The sequence below is a fragment of the Ambystoma mexicanum genome, chromosome 3p (genome assembly GCF_040938575.1).
Source record: "Ambystoma mexicanum isolate Mex_15411 chromosome 3p, UKY_AmexF1_1, whole genome shotgun sequence".
Classification (NCBI taxonomy): domain Eukaryota; kingdom Metazoa; phylum Chordata; class Amphibia; order Caudata; family Ambystomatidae; genus Ambystoma; species Ambystoma mexicanum.
Window position 1 is genome coordinate 469,573,651 of NC_090925.1, and position 21,852 is coordinate 469,595,502.

The window sequence follows — 21,852 nt, forward strand, 5'->3', positions numbered from 1 at the left end:
TATACGGCATGGGTGTTAGTCTGTGTTCTCTCAAAGTGGGCTGTTCGTGCTGTAAAAGTGGGGTGGGGTAAGAGTTCCTAAATATCCTACAGGGTCAGAGATCGAAGTGGGCGGGAGCGGTGCTCCTATACTTTTTTATTTTTCAGTTTCACTGTCCCTATACTTTTAGTTTAAAAAGAAACGGTTCTGGAACGGTTTAGTTTTAAAATAAAAGTGTAGGAAGAAGTTGAAGCGTGCACTTCAGTGCACTGAACATTCCCTTAAATAACAGGTCATTTTGTTTGGGGGTTTGGACTGTGTGTGGGAGGGGGCGCAGCACTGGGGTTTGTGGGGCAGACCGGCAAGGAACATAGCTCCACTACTTTTCGTACACTTCGACCACTGTACAGGGTAGGATGGGCGAAAGGAGTTAAAGGGAAGGGAATATGGTGTCTCACCATCTGATGTCCCACCCTGAAGATGCTCTTCCCCAGGTGATCCTCCTTCACTGGTCCACCCCAGGAACTGGCTACAAAAGCAATGGCTGTCTCCTGCCCACCTGGATGACCGATCCCCAGGGACTAGAGGGCGAGACACCTTCTGGTTTCCCACACCACACTCTCCCCTCCCCCATGATTGCACTTGTAGACGCGGGTAAGCAGCATGGGCCGTCCGTGCGAGTGCTCAGTGCACTGCAGCCAGCTTAGCTACACGTTCACGGCCCTCGCTGCAGGTCTGAACACTCCTCTGTGCGTAGCCCCATGAGTACGGCGATGCTAATGGAGTGATGGCATGGCCACGTTACTATCAAAATTCTTATTCTGTGCTGTAATGTTAACATGTTAATGTTAGGATGAGTGTTGTGAAAAATGCAATTGGCACCAAGCCCAGTGTTCATTATGCACTTAGTGTTTCAAGCAATCCTTTTATCATAGACCACTCAATTATAACGCGGTTGGGTTGCTGCGGGCGAAGCAGGCAGCTTCCTGGGGCGTAGTGCTTGGGAAGCTGAGGGAGGGGTGTAGGAAGGGGCACACCCAGACAGCTTTCTCTGAGCACCCCACTGCTGGTGAAAAGGTAATCTTTCCTTTCTTCCAAATTAATCCTGCCATGCCTCATTTCAGTTTCCCTGCCTGTCCCTGTCGGACCCAGGCCATGCTGCTGTCATCTCCCAATCCCCTGCATGCTTTGGGGACTCCTCCCCTCCCCACACCTCTCCAGCTGCTGAGGAGTAGTTGTACAGCAGGCCCCAACGGCTTCACAAGTACTTGCATCCTTAATGCTGTTGGTGTTAACAGAGCACTTAGTCGGGATTGATGGGGGTGGGGATGTCAAGGAGAATTCTCAAATGTGCTAATTCCCTCCACCTTGGAGACCCCCCAGCAACTTAGCTGGATTTTGAGGACTTGATTTTTTTTTTTTTACCTGGAGCGAGTGTGGCCCTTTTTCCCACTCTCTCTCGTGTATTTTTGTGTGGATTTTAGCTCTGTTTCTTTTGGCTATGGAGTCTAACCAACTCCCTAGGCTTCATCTTATACAGTTGTCACACTGTCACAAAGCACCTTCCGTGCCTTCTCTGGGATCAACTACTGTTTCCCAGAGCAGCAAAGTGAAATTGACTTTACATAGCATTCTACTTGCTAGACCCCCATCTTACAATAAGAGTGCTGGAGGGGCTACTTAGTATCCCCTGTGTCTAAATTCTCATGTAGCATTTTTGTTACCCTTCCTTCAACTGGCTGGTGGCAGTGGTTTTGTTTTGAACTACCTAGGTTTGCATATACCTCGACCGTCTACGGCTCTGATATAGTAACCGCGGGAGCCATCTTTTTCAAAATGGCGTCCAGCCATCTTTGCTAAAATGGTGCCCAGTCTTCTTTTTTTCGACAGGTCTTTGTTGGAAGGTCCTTCTAGAGAATTTCTCTGAGCGCCAAACCAGGTTTGGTCTTTGTTCATTTCGCCTTTGGCAGGGTTTCGTAGAGAAAACCGCCTCCGGCACCCGAGTGTGTGGGATAGGCAGGAAGTGAGGGAGGTTCTTTTCTCCCTGTGCTTATTCTCCTAAGAGACCCCAATGCACTATGTGGTGATTGGCTGGCTGGCTGACTGTCCGGCAAGTACAGCCACCCTGCTGGGTGAGTGACAGCTAGGCTGGAAAGAATGGGAGAGAACTGAATAAAAGGTGAGTCTTCTGGCTTGGAAGGCAGTCGACCACTGGACGAAGAAGAGCTTGAAGAGGATGGCTGCTGCAACTCCTGGACCGTTGGTTTGCCCGGTGAACGCCTGCAGCAGGTCCGATATCGCCAAGTTTGCATCTATAGAGAAGCCCCTGCAAGGACGACTTCTCCCTTTGAGTCGGTGGGACAAATCCACTCCCAAGTAAACCACCTGGACACCCATCTCGGAGCTGGTTGCATTTCCTGAGAGTTTCTGCAGGAAACTGTAGAGCCAGGTAGAGGTTGTGTGTTTCATTGTAAGCTGGCCTAAAGCTTTTGGAAGATCCTCCGGACTCCCAGGAATCAGGATTGACCAAGCCGGACCCTCCTCAGTTGAGTGCGGGACCTCAGATGTGAGCAAAGTCCACCTTGACAGCCAGGATCCGCGCTTATTGCTATTTGCTGTACCGCAAGGAGCTGAAATGCGAAACAGCCACTGAAAGTAAAGGTTGTCGGGTAAACAAGTCTAAGAGAACTTGCCTCTTGCTGTGGAAGTGCTTGTAACTTCTGCAACTTGCAAGTCTAATCAGCTTGTGGCCCTACATTTGATTCTTCTTATCAAAGACTCCTAAGAACTTGTGCAAAGACTTTTCCATTTACCTACCTGAAGTGCTGCATCCTATACAAAGACTCTTGCCTATTGACTTTGCCTATTGAATTGAATGGCTCTTCTCTTGCTATCTGAAAGTATTTGCCCTGCTTAAGAATATTTGTAATTGTTGTGTTGTAATAACCTTTTCCTTTTACAAACTTTTAAGTATTCTGTATGCCAACAGTAAGGTATTAATGTCCCCAGCACCCGTGTTACTGAAGTCACCTGTGGGTGTAGGTTGTGTCTGTGGGCCATCTCAAAAGGGCCTTGTCTGATTCAGAAACTCCGAGTGTACAGTATTTAAGTGTATTTGTCTGTTACTATGTTGCTCCCTTCTAAAGAAGGCTTTATAACTGATACATTAATAATTGTTTATACAAGAAACCTTGAGTGTAAGAGTTTATTTGAATACCTGTAATTGTGAGTCTTTGTAACTCCACTAATGCTCAAATTTCCCCTCTTGAGATAAGCTTGGCTGCTCAACACGCTACCAAAACTGTGTAGTACAAGCTTATACCAAAGGTTGGGTTGCCTGTACGTGTAGTACTAGTTGCTTGTAGTCTTCCCAGAGGCTACTGCATTCAAATTGTGCCTAACAGAGGGGCTATTATAAGTGATGGCTCACTTTACACAGTACGTTCCTAAAGTTTCCCTGGTAAGAACTGTAAAGGGGGAATTATTATTATTATTTTTTTTTAAAGCCCCACAAGCATCAGTTAGCTGCCCCAATTTACATTCTTTCAAGAAAATTTGCAACCGGGAATTACGGAATTACCCTCCTCCAATTAGGTGGCTGGAAACGCAGGCGAAACAGTGTCCCACTAGCATCTTCCAGCTACCAGAGGCCTTTCCCCCCGGTGGCGCCATCTTGGTTGTGGAGAGGCAGCAGGGAGCCCTCTCTCTGTTGCCTTCCTACATCTCCGTCCATCCACCCTCCCAAAGAGATCCCACTACCTTCGGCATCTTCTCCTTCCCTCTCCAGTTGCTGCTTGACCGAAGATTTGTGCTCTTGTCCTGCTCGTGATGGAAATGAGACAAAGTCCATTTCCTCTGACGGGGCGTGTTTTTAAATGAACGGGGTTAGTAAACTATTTGCTCCCCCAGGGTGTGAATAGCTATACGCCCTTCCTCGGGTGCATACATGGCCAGTAACGCCCACTGCCCTCACCAAGGCCCATGCTCCACTCAAGCATCTATGCTTGGGCTGGCGGGCCTCAACCCGTCCCAACTTCCCCACACCCCCTGACTTGGTGATTGTTCTATTCACGTATCACACAAAGTTTGAAACTATTTTTATTTTCATGTGATTTTTGATTTGACACACCAAACTTTTTTTGTAGAATATTTTTTTCCTCCCATATAAAGGGTGCCTGCGTAAGGCGCTAATGGTGGCATTCACAGCACCTTTTGGGCAGAACGATATGAGGACTGATAGTAAGACACTGCATGGTAAGCGTGGAGCCCTGGGCTTTCTTTGTCCAGTGAAGTGACATGTAAACAGCACCCTTAACTGGGGACACAAACTGGTGCAATAATAGCGCTGCAAAGGCAAGAGAGGATACAAAATTCAGCGGGTAACTGCCTCCCTATTCCTGCATTTTAAACGTTTTTCGACCTTTTTTTACTAACTCGTCTCATACGGAAGGGACGCCATGTATGCCGGATTTTTTCAGTGTGAGATCACATTTTCATGATGCCTTTGCATGCAATATATACCAGTAGCATTGCCCTATGAAACATGTTTTTCATGATGCGTGTGCTCACAATCGCTATGGCCACTCTGCCAGCTGGCATCTTGAACAAGTATCCAACTGCTTGTGGTCTCAAAGGCTCCTCGATTTTTATACAAAGCACACTGGAACCTTCACTCTTGTTTATGATCTTCCGTTTTCAAGTGCTCTGGGCTGAATCTTCGAATGACTATCTCGTTGCATGTCGGAAGTGTCAATTTTCCATTTTCGCATCAAATGAGCGCAATGTTAAAACTTCTTTTCGTTTTTCTCTTAATGGGGGAGGAAGTTAGTCTCCGTCCCGCCGCTTTAATCCCTTACCGCTCCCTTTGCCGTTTATCTTGGTTGTTTGTCTCCTTTTTCATACATTACTTACCTCTCCATAATAACCATATATGTATGGAAAATCATCAGAATGCGGATGGAATATTCTGATTCACTTGGTAATTCTAGGCTGTCATAATTTAGTTTTCTCCGTAAAACCAGTGTAACTTTCTTATATACTGAAAGTGGACATTTCTTGCAACACAAATTGTAAGCTTATAAACCGTCAGTTTACAATGTTGGTATAGTTGGGACAATATCCCTTTTGTAATGGTAAAAACGCATCCTAACTTTGGTTCGGTCAACCCTACCCCACCACCACTACCCCTCCCTCCTGGTTACACAACTGTCACCAAAGGTTGTGTGGCTCTAGAAGATCTGAACCTGACAATCACGACTGACCCACATAGCAAGTCAGTAGGCCATATCTTTGTATGACATGCCAGTGTTGGAGAAATCTGTGCATGAGTTCACAACATAAATTATTTGTCTATGCATTTTGGGTATTTGATCACAAAATGGGTGATTGGTGTAGTTGTGCGCATTTCAGGAACACTCTTGACAAACTTCCTCATCGGTTCTTAAGCAAAACGAAACCACTCTGCTGCATGGGCAGTGGTGAACTGTTTGATCACCACTGGTTTCCCATCAGATAGCTAGAAGAGGAAAAAACGGGGAGGACAATTGCGACATGATCATTCCTAGCCCTTATTCTCTTAAGTGTTGCTGTGGAAGCGCTGAAGTGTCTGGGGCAGATTGTCCATAATGGTTGATGGGGCACTTCAGTTCCCTTCTTTCTATTATGGATAAATCAGAGGGCATACCGAGGAAAAGTGATTCTGCAGTTAGCCAAGAGCACTATTTGGCCAGTCGGTGTTTTGGGGAAACCTGGTTTCCTCGTTGTGTTCCAAGCCATTTAAGTGGACCATGCAGCATCAGGACTTTGGAAGCATTGCTTCCCTAGTCTTGCATGGCGCATTGGGCATACCTGCTGATGTATTGTAGGCCATTTTGGTACAAGGAATGGCACATTTATTGTGCTCCCGCTGTACAGGAATTGGGACTCTAGTATATCTTGGCTGCCCCCGTTTTGCTTCCTGCTAGTTCACAGCGAAAGCCATCATGGGAGAGCATTAAGGAGTCCTGAAGCAGATGCCTGAGCAAGTAAGTGGGGTGGAGGGGTGGAAGGCAGGGGGAGAGGGCAATCTGTGTGAATGCTCTGTGTATACAAGTAGAGTGTGGGTGTGCCAGTGATTTGGATGGAGGCATCTGGGAGGTGACGATATAGTTTTCTGATGGCCATCCTGGCTGAAGGAACATTTGTTAAGGGAAAATACTGGCCTATATTGAAACGGCCAGCTTGACCAGGCCTACTAACATTGGCTATATGGCATTATTGTGCACAGCCAACGAGTGCTATTGCAGAGACAGTACTGTATTATTTGGCACAGCAATAGGATTGTGCTTTTTGCGTTCATACTGCCATATATTGTCAAAGCCAGCATTAGAATTAATTTTTATGCTGGCATATACCCAGTGGTTGGTCATCCATAATGGGGTACGGGGCGATCATTATGGAGGACCTGAGCCAGCCCAGTGTAAACGCGGAACTCTCGCCCAGCTGCTTTCTAAACTAGCACTTTTTAAGCACTCTTGGGCTGGCTTGGGGAGGGAGGGGGCCTTTCTAACAAGAAATGGTAAAAAAAGACCAGGCCATTTTGATAAAATGGGCACCTATGGCTGCTTTACTGCAGCTGCAATTGCAGCCCGCAGTACAAACACAAAATGGTAGGAAAAAGTAAACCACTGCCACCCGCCATCAATTATAGAAAGGGTAACATAAACATTTTACATGAGAAACTAGACGAAGGGGATACTAAGTAACTCCTCCAGCACCCTATTGGAAGATAGTGTGTGTGCTGGGTCTAGAAAGTTACAAATGTAAGTACATTTTCATTTCACTGCTCTTGGAAACAGTAGTTATCCAAGAGAAAGTATTTAAACCTTAGCAGAAATCCAAAGGATTTCTATGTGACACTGCACTGAAGGTGCCATGTAAAAAGATGCCTATGGAGTTTGTCAGACTCCAAAACCAAAAGAAACAGAGTTCAAATCACAGAAAAATACATTAGCGAGTGGGGAAAAGGTCCCCCTTTCTTCAGGATAGAAATGAGTCCAGCGAAAGAGCTGAGGGTGAGGGGGTTGTCTCTAACATAGAAGGTAGTTAGCACATTTTTGAGCAGGGTGACTGCTTTAACAGAACATATAATCTCTTTTAGCATTTTGTGGGTCCCCAAAATGATTGTATATTTGTTGATCTGAAGCAGGGCCTTGTGTGGCAAATGCTTCTGCTTATGGCAATATCTGGCTCCTCTTTACTTACTGCGGATCCCTTGTCAAGAAAAAAACAGCAACATATGCTATTACAGCTTACCATCTCTGAACTTGACTGCACAGCTCCTAAAATGCATGCATTAAAAGAATTCTATTTTCCGCTAAACTGCAAGAACATATTGAAGTAATCCAAAACCTTGAAGTAGAACTATCCTTCAAAGGAAGGAGCTCTATTTATGGTTCGGGACAGAGGTTCTAACCCAACATTGTGCCAAGAAGAAATCTTAACTGCTTGTGTTTTTGCTTGCTCCATGCGTAGGTTTGTCCAGCAGAATCCCCCTATTCCTGAGTAACTCCTGCCCCAACGTAAAAAAAAAAATCTCTGCACAATACCCATGAATGTAGTAGGTTTTCCAGAAGTATTATGAAATGCTTATTATATTCCTTGGACATTTGTATTATGCTTATACACAGTTGTTCCTAGGTGCCACAAGACAAGAGGGGCAGGGACATGGGGCAATAAAAAAAAATACAATAACAAAGAACGGTTATATCGGCCTTTTGACCATCCTAGCTTTCATGTTCATGACAAGGTGATACGTGCAAGTTGGTGGGGGGGAGGGGGCAGAGGTAGAAGTGCACAAGTGGGGAATCCCCACATGTGTGGGTGGGTGTTAAGCAAAGTTTGTGTGCAGTACCCTCTGGGACCAATACACACAACTCTGACTACAGGTATAGGAAACCCAACTTTTGGTATACGTTTGTACTACAGTTTTGGTAGCATGTTGAGCAGCCAGGCTTATCTTAAGAGGGTTCAGTGTGAACTGTAGTGGAGTTACACAAGATTCACAATTACAGGTATTCAAATAAACTCTTACACTCAAGGATTCTTGCATAAACAATTATTAATTTATTTATCCGTCAGTTAAAATAAGTAGTCTTCAGAAAGGAGCAATATAATAGTAACACACATATATACTTCAATACTGTACACTCTTAGGTTCTAAATCAGTAAAGACCCTTTTGGGGTAGCCCACAGACACAGCCTACACCCACAGGTGACTTCAGTAACTAGGGAACTTGGAACATTAATATCTTACTGTTGGCATTTAGAATACTTTTTACTTTTTAAAGGCAAAGATAATTAGAACAAGAGACCACAGATATTCTTACGCAGGCAAATACATTTGGATCCTCCAAGAAGAGTCATACAATTCAATAGGCTAAGCCAAAGTCAATGGGCAAACGTCTTGTATAGAATGAAGCACTTCTGGTGAGTAAATGGGAAAAGTCTTTCCACAAGTTCTTAGCCTTCTGATGAAAAGAAGAATCAAATGTAGGGCCAAAAGCTGATTAGGCTTGTGAGAAGTAGAATTTGCAAGCACTCTACAGTAAGAGGTAAGTTCTCTCAGACTTTTTACAGTACCTTAGAAATGAAGAAAAAGATGCAACTGATGACCTCTGTTCCTGTGCAGCTCTGCGGATCTCGCTGTTCCTGGGCCTCAGTCGTGGGGACAAGAGGTAGGGCGTCGGACTCCTGCAATGCACTGCGACGGTCAAAACTCGCAACCAGCAAACTTGACTTTCAGTGGCTGTTCAGTGTTTCAGCTCCTAGTGTCTACTGCAAAACCACGGTTCCTGGCTGTTGAGATGGACTTTCCTTGCTTCTGGGGTCCTGCACTCTGTTGAGGGGCTCAGGCTCGGTCAGTCCTGCTTCTTGGGAGTCCGGAGGATCTTCCGAAAGCTCTAGGCCAGCTTAAAAGCAAAGCACACAATCTGGTGTTCCTCTCCCTGGCTATACGGTTTGCAGCAGCAACTCTGTGTAAATTGAACCAGCTCCGAGATGGATGTCCAGGTGGCTTACTTTGGAGCTGATTGGCCCCACCAACTGAAGGGGAGAAGTCGTCCTTGCAGGGGCTTCTCTGTCCATGCGAACTTGGCATTTCGGCACTGCAGCAGGGCTTCACCGGGCAAACCAACGGTCCAGGAGTTGCAGCAGGAGTCCTCTTCAAGCTCTTCTTCGGTTCCTTCGTCCAGTGGTCGACTCTGCCTTCCAAGCCAAAGGACTCGCCTTTTATTCAGTTCTCTCCCATTCATTCCAGCCTAGCAGGGTGGCTGTCCTTGCCGGACATTCAGCCAGCCATTCACCACAGAGTGCATTTGGGTCTCCTAGGAGACCAAGCACAGGGAGTTTTGGGCACCTCCTTCAATTCCTGCCTACGCCAGACACTCTGGAGCCAGAGGCAGGATTCACTTGTGAATCCCGCGAAAGGTGAAATGAACAAAGAGACCAAACCTGGTTTGGTGCGCAGAGCCAATCTCTAGAAGTACCTTTCCACAAAGAAATGGCGAAAAAAGACCGGGGTTCATTTTGACAAAGATGGCTCCCGTGGGTGCCTTACTGTAGCTGCGAATGCAGCTCGCGCACTGTAAAGGCACACTATGGTAGATCAAATGAAACCACTGCCACAAGCAATTCAGTGCGTAAAGGGTAACATAAAAAATGTTAGATGAGAAACTAGACAAAGGGGATACTATGTAACTCCTCCAGCACGCGATAGGGCGTGCTGGGTCTAGAAAGTTACAATGGTAAGTAAAGTCAATCTCACTTTGCTGCTCTTAGAAACAGTAGTATTTAAACTTTTGAGAAATCTGAAAAACTTACCTGTGCCACTGCACTGAAGGTGCTGTGTGACACAATGTAAAAGATGATGCCTATGGCGTTTGTCAGACTCCACAACCAAAAGAAACAGTGTATAAAATCACATAAAAATACATGAAATAAAGTCCTCAAAATCCAGCAAAGTTGCTGGGGGTCTCTAAGGTGGAATTGGCACATTTCTGAGAATTCTCCATAACAGTAGGGAAGTGCTGGTCGGGCCAAGGTGGTAGGGGCCAGAGGAAAGAGCGGTGATGGGGAGGAAGAGTGCAGTGTACAGGGAGGACTAAGTTGGGATAGTTCGGGAAAGGGAGCCCAAGGGCAAGTGCTGGCAAAGGATACTGGAGGGTGGTCTGGCCCCAGTATGACTTGGGAGAGGGAAGAAAGAGGAATGACCAGTAAGGAATGGATAGTCTCCTTATGAATTGTGCATAGTTCCAATGGATTTCTCTTTTGAGCGTATGCAAATTCATGACCTTCAGTACTTTAAAGTTTCATTACGTCTACCAGACTGTTGAGCCCAATAATTAGTCCACTGTGTGTAGGAATTCTATTTTCCATTATCATAATGTAGCTCTTCGGACACACCACTCTTAACCTCCAAAGGTAATTTCAGTCTTTCACATTAACCAGATTATTTCCGGCCATCATCTTCCCAGGCAAATAAATTTGTATCTGAAGAGAGTATGATCCTGTTGATAGGTTGTATGATACTTCAGAGATTATGGTATGAGCAGACATTTTCCTGGCCTCTAAAAAATCTTGGTCTGGATGGGACATGCTCTCCATTTCAAAAGCCTATCCTATGGCTAACGAGTCCATTATAGGGTAACCTGGTGTGCTTTCCACAAATGGCAGACTGATACAGTTGCCCTTTTGATGCTCAACGCTTGACCAAATCTTTATACAGTTCTCTAGAGACTGACATTTTTATGTGCTTCAGTTGGCCAGCATTCGATGAGAAATGTTTTTGAGAAATGTGATTTGTACTAGTGGCGCGGGTATTGATCTTTTTTTTTTTTTCCCTTTTTACTCCGTCTTCTGTTGGCGGAATGGGCTTGCTATTCTATTATATCTTACTAAATTGTACCTTAATGGAGGAGGGGCATAGGACAGATGTAGGGTAAGGGTGGGCAAAGCTTTACTCTTTACCTCAAGGGGAACATTTAAAGACCATAATGATTACTAAACTGTAGGACTGGATACTGAAGAAGCTACAGATGGGTGTTCAAACTAGTTTGCGCTTTAATTTAAGGAGTTAAAAGGTCTCATACTTGAGCAGATATTTTCAGTTTATATTTATTTCAAATAGCCATATTGGGAACTAGGATTGAAAAACCCCTGTAGGTTCCTTCTTGGACCGCTGCAGTCCATGAATTCCATAAAGTAATTCTTGGTTGTGTCCAACTCTATGCATCTCTTTGTTCATCTAGCTTCAAAATGCTATCCAGTCTGGGATAGGCTGGAAATATACAACCGGCTGAATAATATTCCTTCATAGCTTGAGAGCTACACTGCTGTTAATGGAGTTCAAGATAACGGCTTAAGCCAAGCAAGCATGATCTTGAGGGCAATTAAAATCCATTGCAGTCCTCAGGTGAGGGCTAATGTCACCCAGGCTGGATGGTGTTGTGCTTAAAGGTCAGGAAACGGCTGCACACACCATGTACGCAGTAAGGTCAGGGCTGGAGAAATTTCAGGTAGGACAAAGGTGGCAATTGATGGCCGCCAGAGAAGAGCGGTGTCTGGAAATACAAAGCCCCTATTCTATTTTGGTGCCCTCAGGAAAATTCATGGGGTCGTGGTGCCATGCTTGGAGATGTGTGGCTGGGACGGAGCAAGAGAATGAAGGACTAAGGTGCACTAGGTGCAAGAATCCGCTCTGAGTGCTCGGAAGTTTTGGTGGTCGTGAATGTCTGTATTCCATGCCAATCCTCCCACATGCTAATTGTTAATTAATGCAAGCAACATTTGTAAGGCTGGTACTATAACAAGATATGCTTAAGTGCAGTCTTTCCATTCTAATTTTGCGAAAATGTTAAAGGGGTGATTTGTGCTGTATCGGAAGAGAGATGAGATGAATGTGGGGGTGCGTTTTATAAAATCTTTAAAAAAAAAAAAAGAAATTACAAAGACAAGTGAGTGGATATTTAAATCCAAGTTCTATTGTCTCCTTTTCTCTTAAGATAAAAGTGAAGATGGTTCAGAAAAGGGCAAAATCAAACACCTTGGATGCTCTAAAGAGTGCAGCTATTGTGGAAAGTCTTTCCGTTCAAATTATTACCTCAATATTCATCTTCGAACTCACACAGGTAAGGTATTTTAATAATTTCAATTTACCTTTCTTTGACAATTTTTGGAACAGTGTTGGAAAATGGGGTGGAGCCGATTATACTTGGTGGAATTTTGCCTCATAGGAAAACGTTTCTTGGAACTGTTAACTGCAAAAGCACGGTGCTGTAATACCTCCTGCCGTATCTTCCTACGACACACACGGAGCAGGGCGATATTACCGACCTGCGATTGCTCACCTTCTCCATTTTGTCATCCATGTTGATGCACTCTCACCCACCTACCATACTTTGTCCCCCAAACAGGCAGCGTACGTAAGAGCCTTTACTATACTATACTTCTGATCGCGCAGCATTCGCGATCCAACAACACTTGAGCAGCCTGCACACCATGCCGTCTAGCCCCTTCTCTCGTCAGCCTTGAGTGGCATCTGCATTCCTCTCTACCTGCCATTACTGACTTTGACCCTATTACTCCGCCTTTTGCCGCCTTGCATTTTATCAGCCTGTAAAACACAGCCTTGTGCAGCCTCGCTTTTATCTCCATGGTTCCTCTGTATTTTATCACATTGCAATACTTACCTACTTTTATCTCACTTGTCTGCTTCCTGATGTAGCCTCTCGTGCCATGAGGCTGGGCTCAGCCAATCTGCATTCGCTCATACCTACATAGTCATATTTGATTGTCTGGCCTCCAATTGCTGCATTCTACCCACTTGTAACTGCTTTTCTGATGTTTGTCAATTTGCTTAGAATCACATGCTGTGCATAGTCCGACATCCAGTGGCAAGCACAGAGTATTGCATCTTGTCTTTCGAGAATCGAAAGGGGTCGTCGACACGGGTGTGCCTGTAACACTATCCCTACATGACATGTAGTGTACCCAAGATCCCTTACACGTCGTGGTCCCTCAGATTGTTTTTTTCCACCCAGATAACTGGCCGCCCTTATGCGGAGTTCGTAAAGAACATTGCTATTGTCCAACGACCTTTGGGCGAATTATTCTATAAAGATATTAAATATCACCCCTTCCGTCCCTAGTCTCGACGGCTGTTCCAGTTTCTGCCGAAGACCTTTGAGATTCGACAGAAGGTGATCCTGTTGGCGTTGCCGACCACATGGCCGGGCCTTCTGCCAGCCTCTACAGTAGGGAGAGTGGGGTTGGGTGAACATTTCTTTTCAAACTGAAAAATGCCTTTCCCTTTCTTCCCTCTTTCCCAGTTGGTCTTAGTCACTCTGTGTAACCTCAGCTATGGAGAGGACTCCATTTAGGTTTTGACCTATTTGTAAGAGCACATTCTCATGGAAGGATGAGCACAGACGGTGTAACCGGTGCTTCCCGCTCGATCATAAAGAGGAAGGGTGTGCGGCCTGTAAGCTCCTCTGCCCCAAGACTTTGAAAGAGCGTAGAGTAAAACGGTGGCCGGCCTACAGTATGTCCAAGGCCGGCACTTCTCCCACTGACGCTACCACTGAATGTGACTACGGCGAGAGTGACCATCATGCCTCCGAACCAGAGGTTGTTGATCTTTAGACGGAACGCTCGCGTTCCGCATCATATGTCCCTGGCCCTGATAAGCACGGCGTAAGTTCTGCTGTGGGGAAGTCGCACCCCGGCGACAAAGACACACGTGCAAGACACTAAGCACACAACCCCTAGCCTTACTTCGACTATGTCAAAAAAGACTTCAGTGCCAATGGGTGCACCAGTAATTCCGGTGATACCCGCTGTCGATGAGATCGGCAGCACTCCCCGCAGCCACATGCGCGCCTAGCGACTGGGCAATCCAAGACAAAGGGTGCTACCCCCAAAACATAGTTCCGTCGACACGCATCACAGGAAAGCGTATGGTGACTACAAACAAAGGACTCGAGACAAGGCTTACCGCCGCCGAAAGTTACAGCACTGCTGGAAAAGGTAGCCGATGCGGGCAAGGCCCCGATTCCGCCGAAACAGACTCCCTTACAACCGTCAGATGTACCTACGTGCCTCCCGACTGGTGAGGACGTCTAGGTCAGTCTGGCTAGAATTATGGCCACCGATTCCCATAAACGGTAGGCTAGGGACTCTCCGAAAGACCCAAAGATCCGCAGAGATCTAAGGATAGCGTTCAGAAGTCGAGGGAAGGGGACCGGGATATCCCACCTTCATCGGTCCCGCCAGAGGACTTTTCTGAGAGTGAGGAAGGACTTTCTTCGACGCTAAAGCACAGAGCTCCACGTTTTTCGACGGAAGAAGTGCTAGGGATACTTTTTCGACAGAAGACTGAGAGACACCTTTCCGCCCCTAGACCGTTCTAGATTGTCAGTCTGGACTAGGGAAAAGTTTGAGGACTGCATTGAAAGGCTGGACAAGTTTGTTTCACGTGCAGAACAACCTACACCAAGAAGGCCAAGGGAGGACAGCCCTGCTAACCCTAGATGTAAATTCCCAAGGCTTTTCTACCCCTCTTTAGAAGAGGTCATATATAATTATGACCTTACTGAAGAAGACATTCTACCAGTTAAGGTACAGGAGAATCCTTTCTATAACGAGGAGGAACATGAGCCCATTGAAGATGAACCTATGAAAGGCTGGGGGAGGACCCAGATGTGGGTCACCTACAGTATTTCCAAGGCCGGGATTTCTCCCACTGCCCAGTCCCCACAGCCACAAGACCCAGATATTCTGGCCTTGGACTCTCCTCAGAACACCCCTACAAGAAATCCTTCTCCTATTGATGATCAACTAACATTTAATGTAATGTTACGTAAAGCAGCTGATCACTTTAAAATTGCCACTGAAGAGGCGGCACCAGAAGCCAACTTCGTTGAGGATATACTCGGAGAAGCCGCCAACTAGCCAAGCCATCCCTCTACTCAATTTGATTAAAAAACACCTTGCTCCATCTTTGTCTACACCGGCTCTTACGAGAGGTGTAAACCCATCAGACCCTCTAATAAGAGGTCATTCCACCCCAGATTCTTTGGTAGTCACTACCACAAGGAAAAGAGCAGGGGTTCCTTTTATCAACAGGTGAGGCTCCCCATAACAAAGAAGGCAGAAAGCTTTATGCCCTGGGTAAGAGGGTTACCACAGCGGCAGCGTACTCCACGCATATCGCCAATAACACCACTCTATTGGCAAGTTATGCAGATGCGCAATGGGCTTTAATACAAGGTCTACAAGAGGCTCCAGAACCTCTACGACTCGCCTACTTACCACAGTCTCTGAAGGTAAGCGAGTTAACGAAGTATTTTAAAAAACTCTTTGGATTCTGCCGAGTCAACCAGCCGAGCCATCGCTCGGGGCATTCTCCTCCAAAGACACGCGTGGCTTTGAAATCCAGGGTTTAAACCTGGAATGCAGGCGTCTCTTATGAACAAACCTGTGGAGGAATCCAACGGAAAGGCGGTTGATGAGGCCTTAGAGACCGCGAAAAAAACATGAAACCCTAAGGAGTGTGGACCAAATTTCTCAGACCTTCCACAAGGCGAGGATTTGGAAACAGGTTTTTTCGTGGCCAACGCTCCACTCACCAACAATACCCTTCAGGAAACAACTGGAACTCTCCACAGGGAACCAATACTTACAATCACCCGTACCCCCAAAGGGGACAGCGGCGTGGTAAAGGAAGAGGCAGGAACCTGACCCCCAGAGGTTCTCCTTCCTCAGGCTCCAAATGATTCAAAGATTCGATTCCCCTCCCATTCCTCTCCGGTCGGGGCCAGCTGACATCATTCCTAAAAGCATGTGAGGGAATAACCATGGACCAGTGGGTGCTAAAAACTATAGCCCACGGGTACTGTGTAGAGTTCAACCAATCCCCAAAATACAGACCTCCACGTCAACGAAGACTAACACCAGAACATCTTTGCATACGTCAAGAAGTCGAGATACTGGGACAAAAAGGAGCCATAGAGATTGTACCTCTATCACAGGTAAAGGAGGGCATTTATTCAGTGTACTTCCTTGTACCCAAAAAGGATCTAACCATGCGTCCTATTCTAGATCTGCGTCCAGCGAACAAGTTTGTAAAACCACAGAAATTTCGCATGGTCACCCTGCAGGAAGTAATTCCTCTGCTCCCACAGCGGGATTACATGGTAACTCTGGATATGAAAGATGCATACTTTCATATTTCGATATTGCCAGCGCACAGAAAGTACCTCAGGTTTATGATAGAAAACAAACCTGATCAGTTCAACGTACTACCCTTCAGCATAGCATCTCCACCAAGGGTATTTACAAAGGTGCTAGCAGTAGCAGCAGCACACCTGCGCAGGCAATCGATTCCAGTTTATCCTTGCCTCGACTGGCTCATAACAGGGGGCTCCTACGAAACATGTCTGTCAAGTACCCAAAAGACGATGTATCTTTTATTCAGCCTGGGTTTCTCTATCAATGAGAACAAATCCAGCTTAGACCCCAGTCAAGTCAAACCATTCCTAGGGGCTCTAATTCGAACAAAGGACGGCCTTGTCTTCCCCGCCAACGAGAGGGTTCAAAACCTGTTATTTCAAATCCCTTACTATGTAGCCAGTCGAGAGGTAACGGTACGCAAGGCTATGCGTCTGCTAGGAATGATGGCGTCATTTATCTACTTAGTTCCTCACACACGCCTGCGCATGCACCCAATGCAAGAGTGGCTAAGCAACCAGTGGTGTCGGGGCAAGGGACAGGGGGACGATTTAGTAGTGGTCTCGCCGGCCCTAGTTCTCTCATTGCGGTGGTGGTCGAGGGAAAACCTCTTGAAAGGGAAATCCTTCACCACCCCCGCAGTGGAAGCCACTCTGGATGCGTCCCTTACAGGGTGGGGAGCCCACCTGCTCCAGCAGACAGCAAGCAGAGTTTGGTCGCCAGACATAGGGTCCAACCACATAAACCTGCTGGCAGTGTTAAAGCACTGAAAGCATTTGAAACGCAACTACAGGGAAAGACTATCCTAATCCTCAGACAGCACCACGGGCTTGTACTAGTTGAACAAACTGGGAGGCCCTCATTCTCCTGGGCTGTCCAAACTGTCTCAGAACATTTGGAAGTGGGCTCTCAAACGCAACATGTTCCAGGGGAACTCAATCTTCTGGCAGACGTACTCCGCAGAGACTTTATTTTGCCCAGGGAGTACGAATGGCGATTTTCGCACAATGGGGTTTTTCAGAGATTGATCTGTTTCGCGACCCTGGAAAACGCCCAATGCCAAGAGTACGCCTCCAGGTACCCCCAGAACCGATCCAAGGGGAATGGACAATGGATAACCTGGTCAGGGAAATTTGTCTAAGCTTCCCCCGCCCCGCCCTCCCCGACTACCCTTCTCAACAAGATTGTGCACAAGAGGCACCAGGAACCAGTCACGATGAAATTGGTGGCCCCCATGTGGGCCCGCCAACCCTGGTTCGCTCATCTGATGGAGATGTCTCTATATCCTCCAGTCAAACTGCCTTGCCCGTACAACATGTCGCAAGACAAAGGGGAAACGCTTCACCCATGCCCGCAGACATTGAACTTAGCGGCCTGGTTCCTGAATTGGGACACCTGCGGCTTCCACAAAGATGTATGGACATCCTCAGGGAGGCAAGGAAACCTAACACTAGATATTGCTATTCTAGTAAATGGAACCGGTTTGTTATCTGGTGTAACTCAGAGCATCAACCCAATCGACTGCTCTCCCACTCACATTGTCCCATACCTAACTCACTTGATTCAGGCCCAGTCTTTAACTCAATAAAGGTGCACCTAGAGGCGCTTTTGTGGCAGAACAATGAAGGTCTTCTCACCCACTGCAGCAGCAGACCCCATACCAATCATCTGTGGAGTGCCCCAGGGCTTGTGTGTCTCGCTCACTCTATACAATATTTTTACCCCCTTCTCCAGCATGGGGTCTGGCATGGATTCACATGCTCATGAATATTCCCCGTCGTCAGGCTGGGAATCCTCGGTAAAGAAAAATCAGTATCAGTTTCGTTTCTGATCTGTCTTTCGTAGTAGTAACCAATCACTGATCTCAGCGTCATACTGACCACAGCCAATGACTGCCATCTCCCTAAGCCCCACCTCTGGCAGCCATCTTCAGATTTTTACAGCACGTCAAGTGTTTGGATCCTCGTGCTATTGCTCTCGAGCTTTAGTGCTTTTTTCGTGCTTTTTCTTAGGAAAATGTTCTCTTTTTCGGTCAAAAGAGCCTCAAGCTCCACCGTTTCTTTATCCGATCAACGGGGACCCGTGTCGGATTCTTCTACGCCCCTCAAGGGTGAAGATTTCGTCGAGCCACGCTTTTGGAGGACTCCAGAAGTTTCTCAGGCCCATCTCGATCATGGCCCAGGAGAAGGGAAGCTTGACGCCCGGAAAGCTGTTCAGGGTCTGCCCTGGATGCCAGCTTCAGAATGTCTTTAAGGAGGACGAACACTCCCTTTGCCTCTACTGCCTGCATGAGGACAAGACGCACGTGGAGAAGGACGGTGCGTTTTGCGGCAATATGTCGGAGCGGACCATGAAGGACTGCCATCTGCGTCTCGCCAACTGGCTGGAAGGGAAGAGCCCGTCAGGCGAGAAGAAGAAGTCCGAGCGGTCTTCTAAGACCTTTGAGGGCGCCCCGGCGACGGGGGTTCAACAGAAGGCCAAGCACTGCGAGTCCGCTGGCACCGGGAGCGCCGAACGGTCAGGCTCTATGGGCGCCAGGCAGGCGCATCCTCCCCGGCGCCATCAACCACAAACCAACGCTCTGGCTCGGGTAAGAGGAAGGCCGAGCACCCGGCGAAGCTCCTGGAGAGACCCCGGTCGAGCTCGAAGGAGGGGGAGCGAGGTGGTGACCCTCCCCCCAAGGAGAAGGCGGTGAGCGCACCTAAGGTGGTGAAAGCCTTAATCCATCCAGCCAAGGCCTCTATCGAGACAGTTGCGGCGGCCCTGGCTCAGCCTGTGGAGGCTACACCAGTGGTGGCGACCTCAGGGCCCAGAGTCTCCCAGCCACCGCGGAGGGAGTCCTCTTTCATGCCCATCGACAGGACCCCCGTGAAACCTCCGACGGAGAAGAAAAAGGGGGGGGCAGGAGGTTGTCGTGGATTCGGCCTCAACCTCTGAGGAGGAGCTGATCGAAGTCTTAAGCCACGGCGTTGGCGTGGAAGAAGACCAGCCCGTCGGGAGGGACCCCGACGTAGGAGACGACGAGAACGTCGAGGGTGCCGATGGGGCTCCTGACCGCCCGTCGGACTCCCCTCAACCAGTGCCGCAAGACAACTCGGCGGCCATTTTATTGGCTATACAGTCCTTATGCTCGGAGATAAGGACGAGATTGCCGTTGCCACCAACGGAGGAACCTCTCCCGACGGGGGACCCGGAGCCAGGCCCTTCTGGGAGCCCTCCTCCTAAGAGAAGGATTCATCCTCCACCTCCTTTCAACCATCGCGCCCTGCTCAGCCCTCCTTCCCGTCCACGACCCGTGGGGATGATACGGGGACTGACACGGCCGCGACGGGCACAGACGACAAGGATCTCCCGTCGTCACCTCCTCCCCGGGCTTCCCCGGGCTTCCCCGCCCGACGAGATTGGATCGTTTCATGCCATGATCGCCAGGGCATCCAAGCTTTTCCAGCTCTGCCCGGAAGAGAAGAAGGAAGGCGAGACCAAGAGGAAGACGGTCCTCGCTGTACCTCTACTGGACGATATCTGGGATGAGGGTCTCGCCCTCCTCAAGAACCCATCCACGACGCCTGCGAGAAGGGATCGGTACGAGAAGTAGTACCAGGTCCCGGACGCGGCCCCGTTGTGCCTTCGGGCACAGCCGACCCCGGACTCGGTCGTCTCCGCGGCGGCCAGGAAGAAAGCGGGGGGGCCTCGGCCTCTACATCAACCTCCCCGATGGACGGCGAGGGAAAGATATTGGACACGATGGGACGCAGTCTCATCTCATCGGCAGCGACGACGATTAAGGCTGCTAACGCCTTGGCTATCGTGGCCCGCTACGACAGGGAGTTGTGGTACAAAATCGCCCCCCTGCTGGATTTCTTACCAGACGACAAGAGGGCGGAGGCCCTAGAGATCTTGCAGGAAGGAGAAGTGGAGTCGGATCACGCCATTACGATAGCGACGGACATCGCTGACACTGGATTTCGCCAGTTGGGCAACGGCGTGTGCATTAGACGCCGTGGATGGCTCAAGGCAACTGACTTCCGTCAGGACGTGCAGACCAGAGTCTTGGACATGCCGTTCGACGGGAGCAACCTGTTTGGGGAAAACAGTGGACGATTCCCTACAAGCCATCAAGACGGACACGGAGACGGCCCGGGCTCTTGGTGTTCTCCAGCAACGACGGCCGCCCTTTCAAAGCTGCGGAGGCAAGCAGGGTGCCTCCAAAGGTTCCGGCGGCGGATTTTCCACCTATCGTCAAGCGGCCCGTTCGTCGTCACAGGAAACCTACAGGGGACGAGGCAAGTCGGGCAGACCCCATCGTCGTCGCCAAGGAGGACAAGGCGGCAAAGCCTTGTCGAAGCAGGACTGAACCGGCCGTGGGGTCGGGCCCCCACCGAAGCACCCCGGTGGGAGGCCGGCTGGCGAACTTTGTCAGCGTGTGGGAGTCCATCTCCACCGACCGTTGGGTGCTGGACGCCCTGGCCCAGGGACACGCGCTAGAGTTTCTAAAGAAGTGCCCGCGCGTCCCCCCGTGGCAAGGAAGGAACATTACGTCCCTCAACTTCTCTTGGAGGTAAAGGCGATGCTCAAGAAAGGCGTCATCGAGCTCGTCTCAAAGAGGCTTCGGGGCTCCGGAGTTTACTCAAGATACTTCCTCGTGAAGAAGACTGGAGGATGGCGTCCCATCTTGGACCTACGACGACTGAACAAATTCATCAAGTCACAGAAGTTCCGGTTGGTCACCCTCCAGCACGTCCTGGGTCAACTGGAGGAGGGAGATTTCCTGTCGTCGTTGGATTTGGAGGATGCCTACTTCCATATCTCCATCCTAAAGGGACACCGAAGGTTTCTCAGATTCGTGGTCCAAGGGCGTCACTACCAGTTCAGAGCCCTTCCCTTCGGATTGAGGTCGGCACCCAGGGTGTTCACCAAGTGCCTCGCACCGGTGGCGGCGTGGTTGCGCCTGGAGGGGATCCACGTCTACCCCTACCTGGACGACTGGCTCATCCGAGCAAAGACAAAGGAGCTTGCCGCGGAGCACATGGCGAGGACCGTCCAACTACTCACGGACCTGGGATTCTCCATAAACTACGCCAAGTCCCACCTGGTGCCCGCGTAAGACGCACTGTTTCTGGGAGCGAAACTCGACACAGTGGCGCTTCTGGCCTCTCCGTCGGAGGAAAGGACGAGGGCCATCTTGGGCAAGGTGCAACGGATGCTGGTTGCGGACGCGGCCAGGGTGAGGTCCATCAAATCCCTCCTCGGAATGATGTCTTCTTGCATTTATCTCATCCGCCCGTGCAGGCTTCGGATGCGCCCGTTGCAGGAGTTCCTGGACGCTCGCTGGATCCAAGCGACGGGCAGCTTCGAGGACAGATCACACTCGACGAGAGCTTCCGACGAGCGATCCGGTGGTGGGGCACCCGCGCGCATCTGACGCCGGGCATGGACTTCCAGACCCCGGGCCACCAGAAGACAGTGACCACCAATGCCTCCCTGGAAGGGTGGGGGGGGGCACACACTGAAAATCTGCACACGAGGGGCCTTTGGCTGCCGACGGAGAAGTCCCTCCATATCAATGTCTTGGAATCCGTGCAGTGTTTTGGGCCCTCAGGTCCTTTCTTC

General features: G+C 48.7%; 1 protein-coding gene across 3 annotated transcripts in view; it reads left to right on the forward strand.

Moving 5' to 3' along the window:
* Positions 1–21,852, forward strand: part of ZNF217 (zinc finger protein 217) — a 301,010-nt gene that overhangs the window by 80,851 nt on the left and 198,307 nt on the right. For all 3 annotated transcript variants that reach the window (XM_069651143.1, XM_069651144.1, XM_069651145.1), the window contains exon 3: positions 12,018–12,143. In XM_069651143.1, the coding sequence (XP_069507244.1) occupies positions 12,018–12,143 (126 nt within the window). The remainder of the gene's footprint in view (positions 1–12,017; positions 12,144–21,852) is intronic.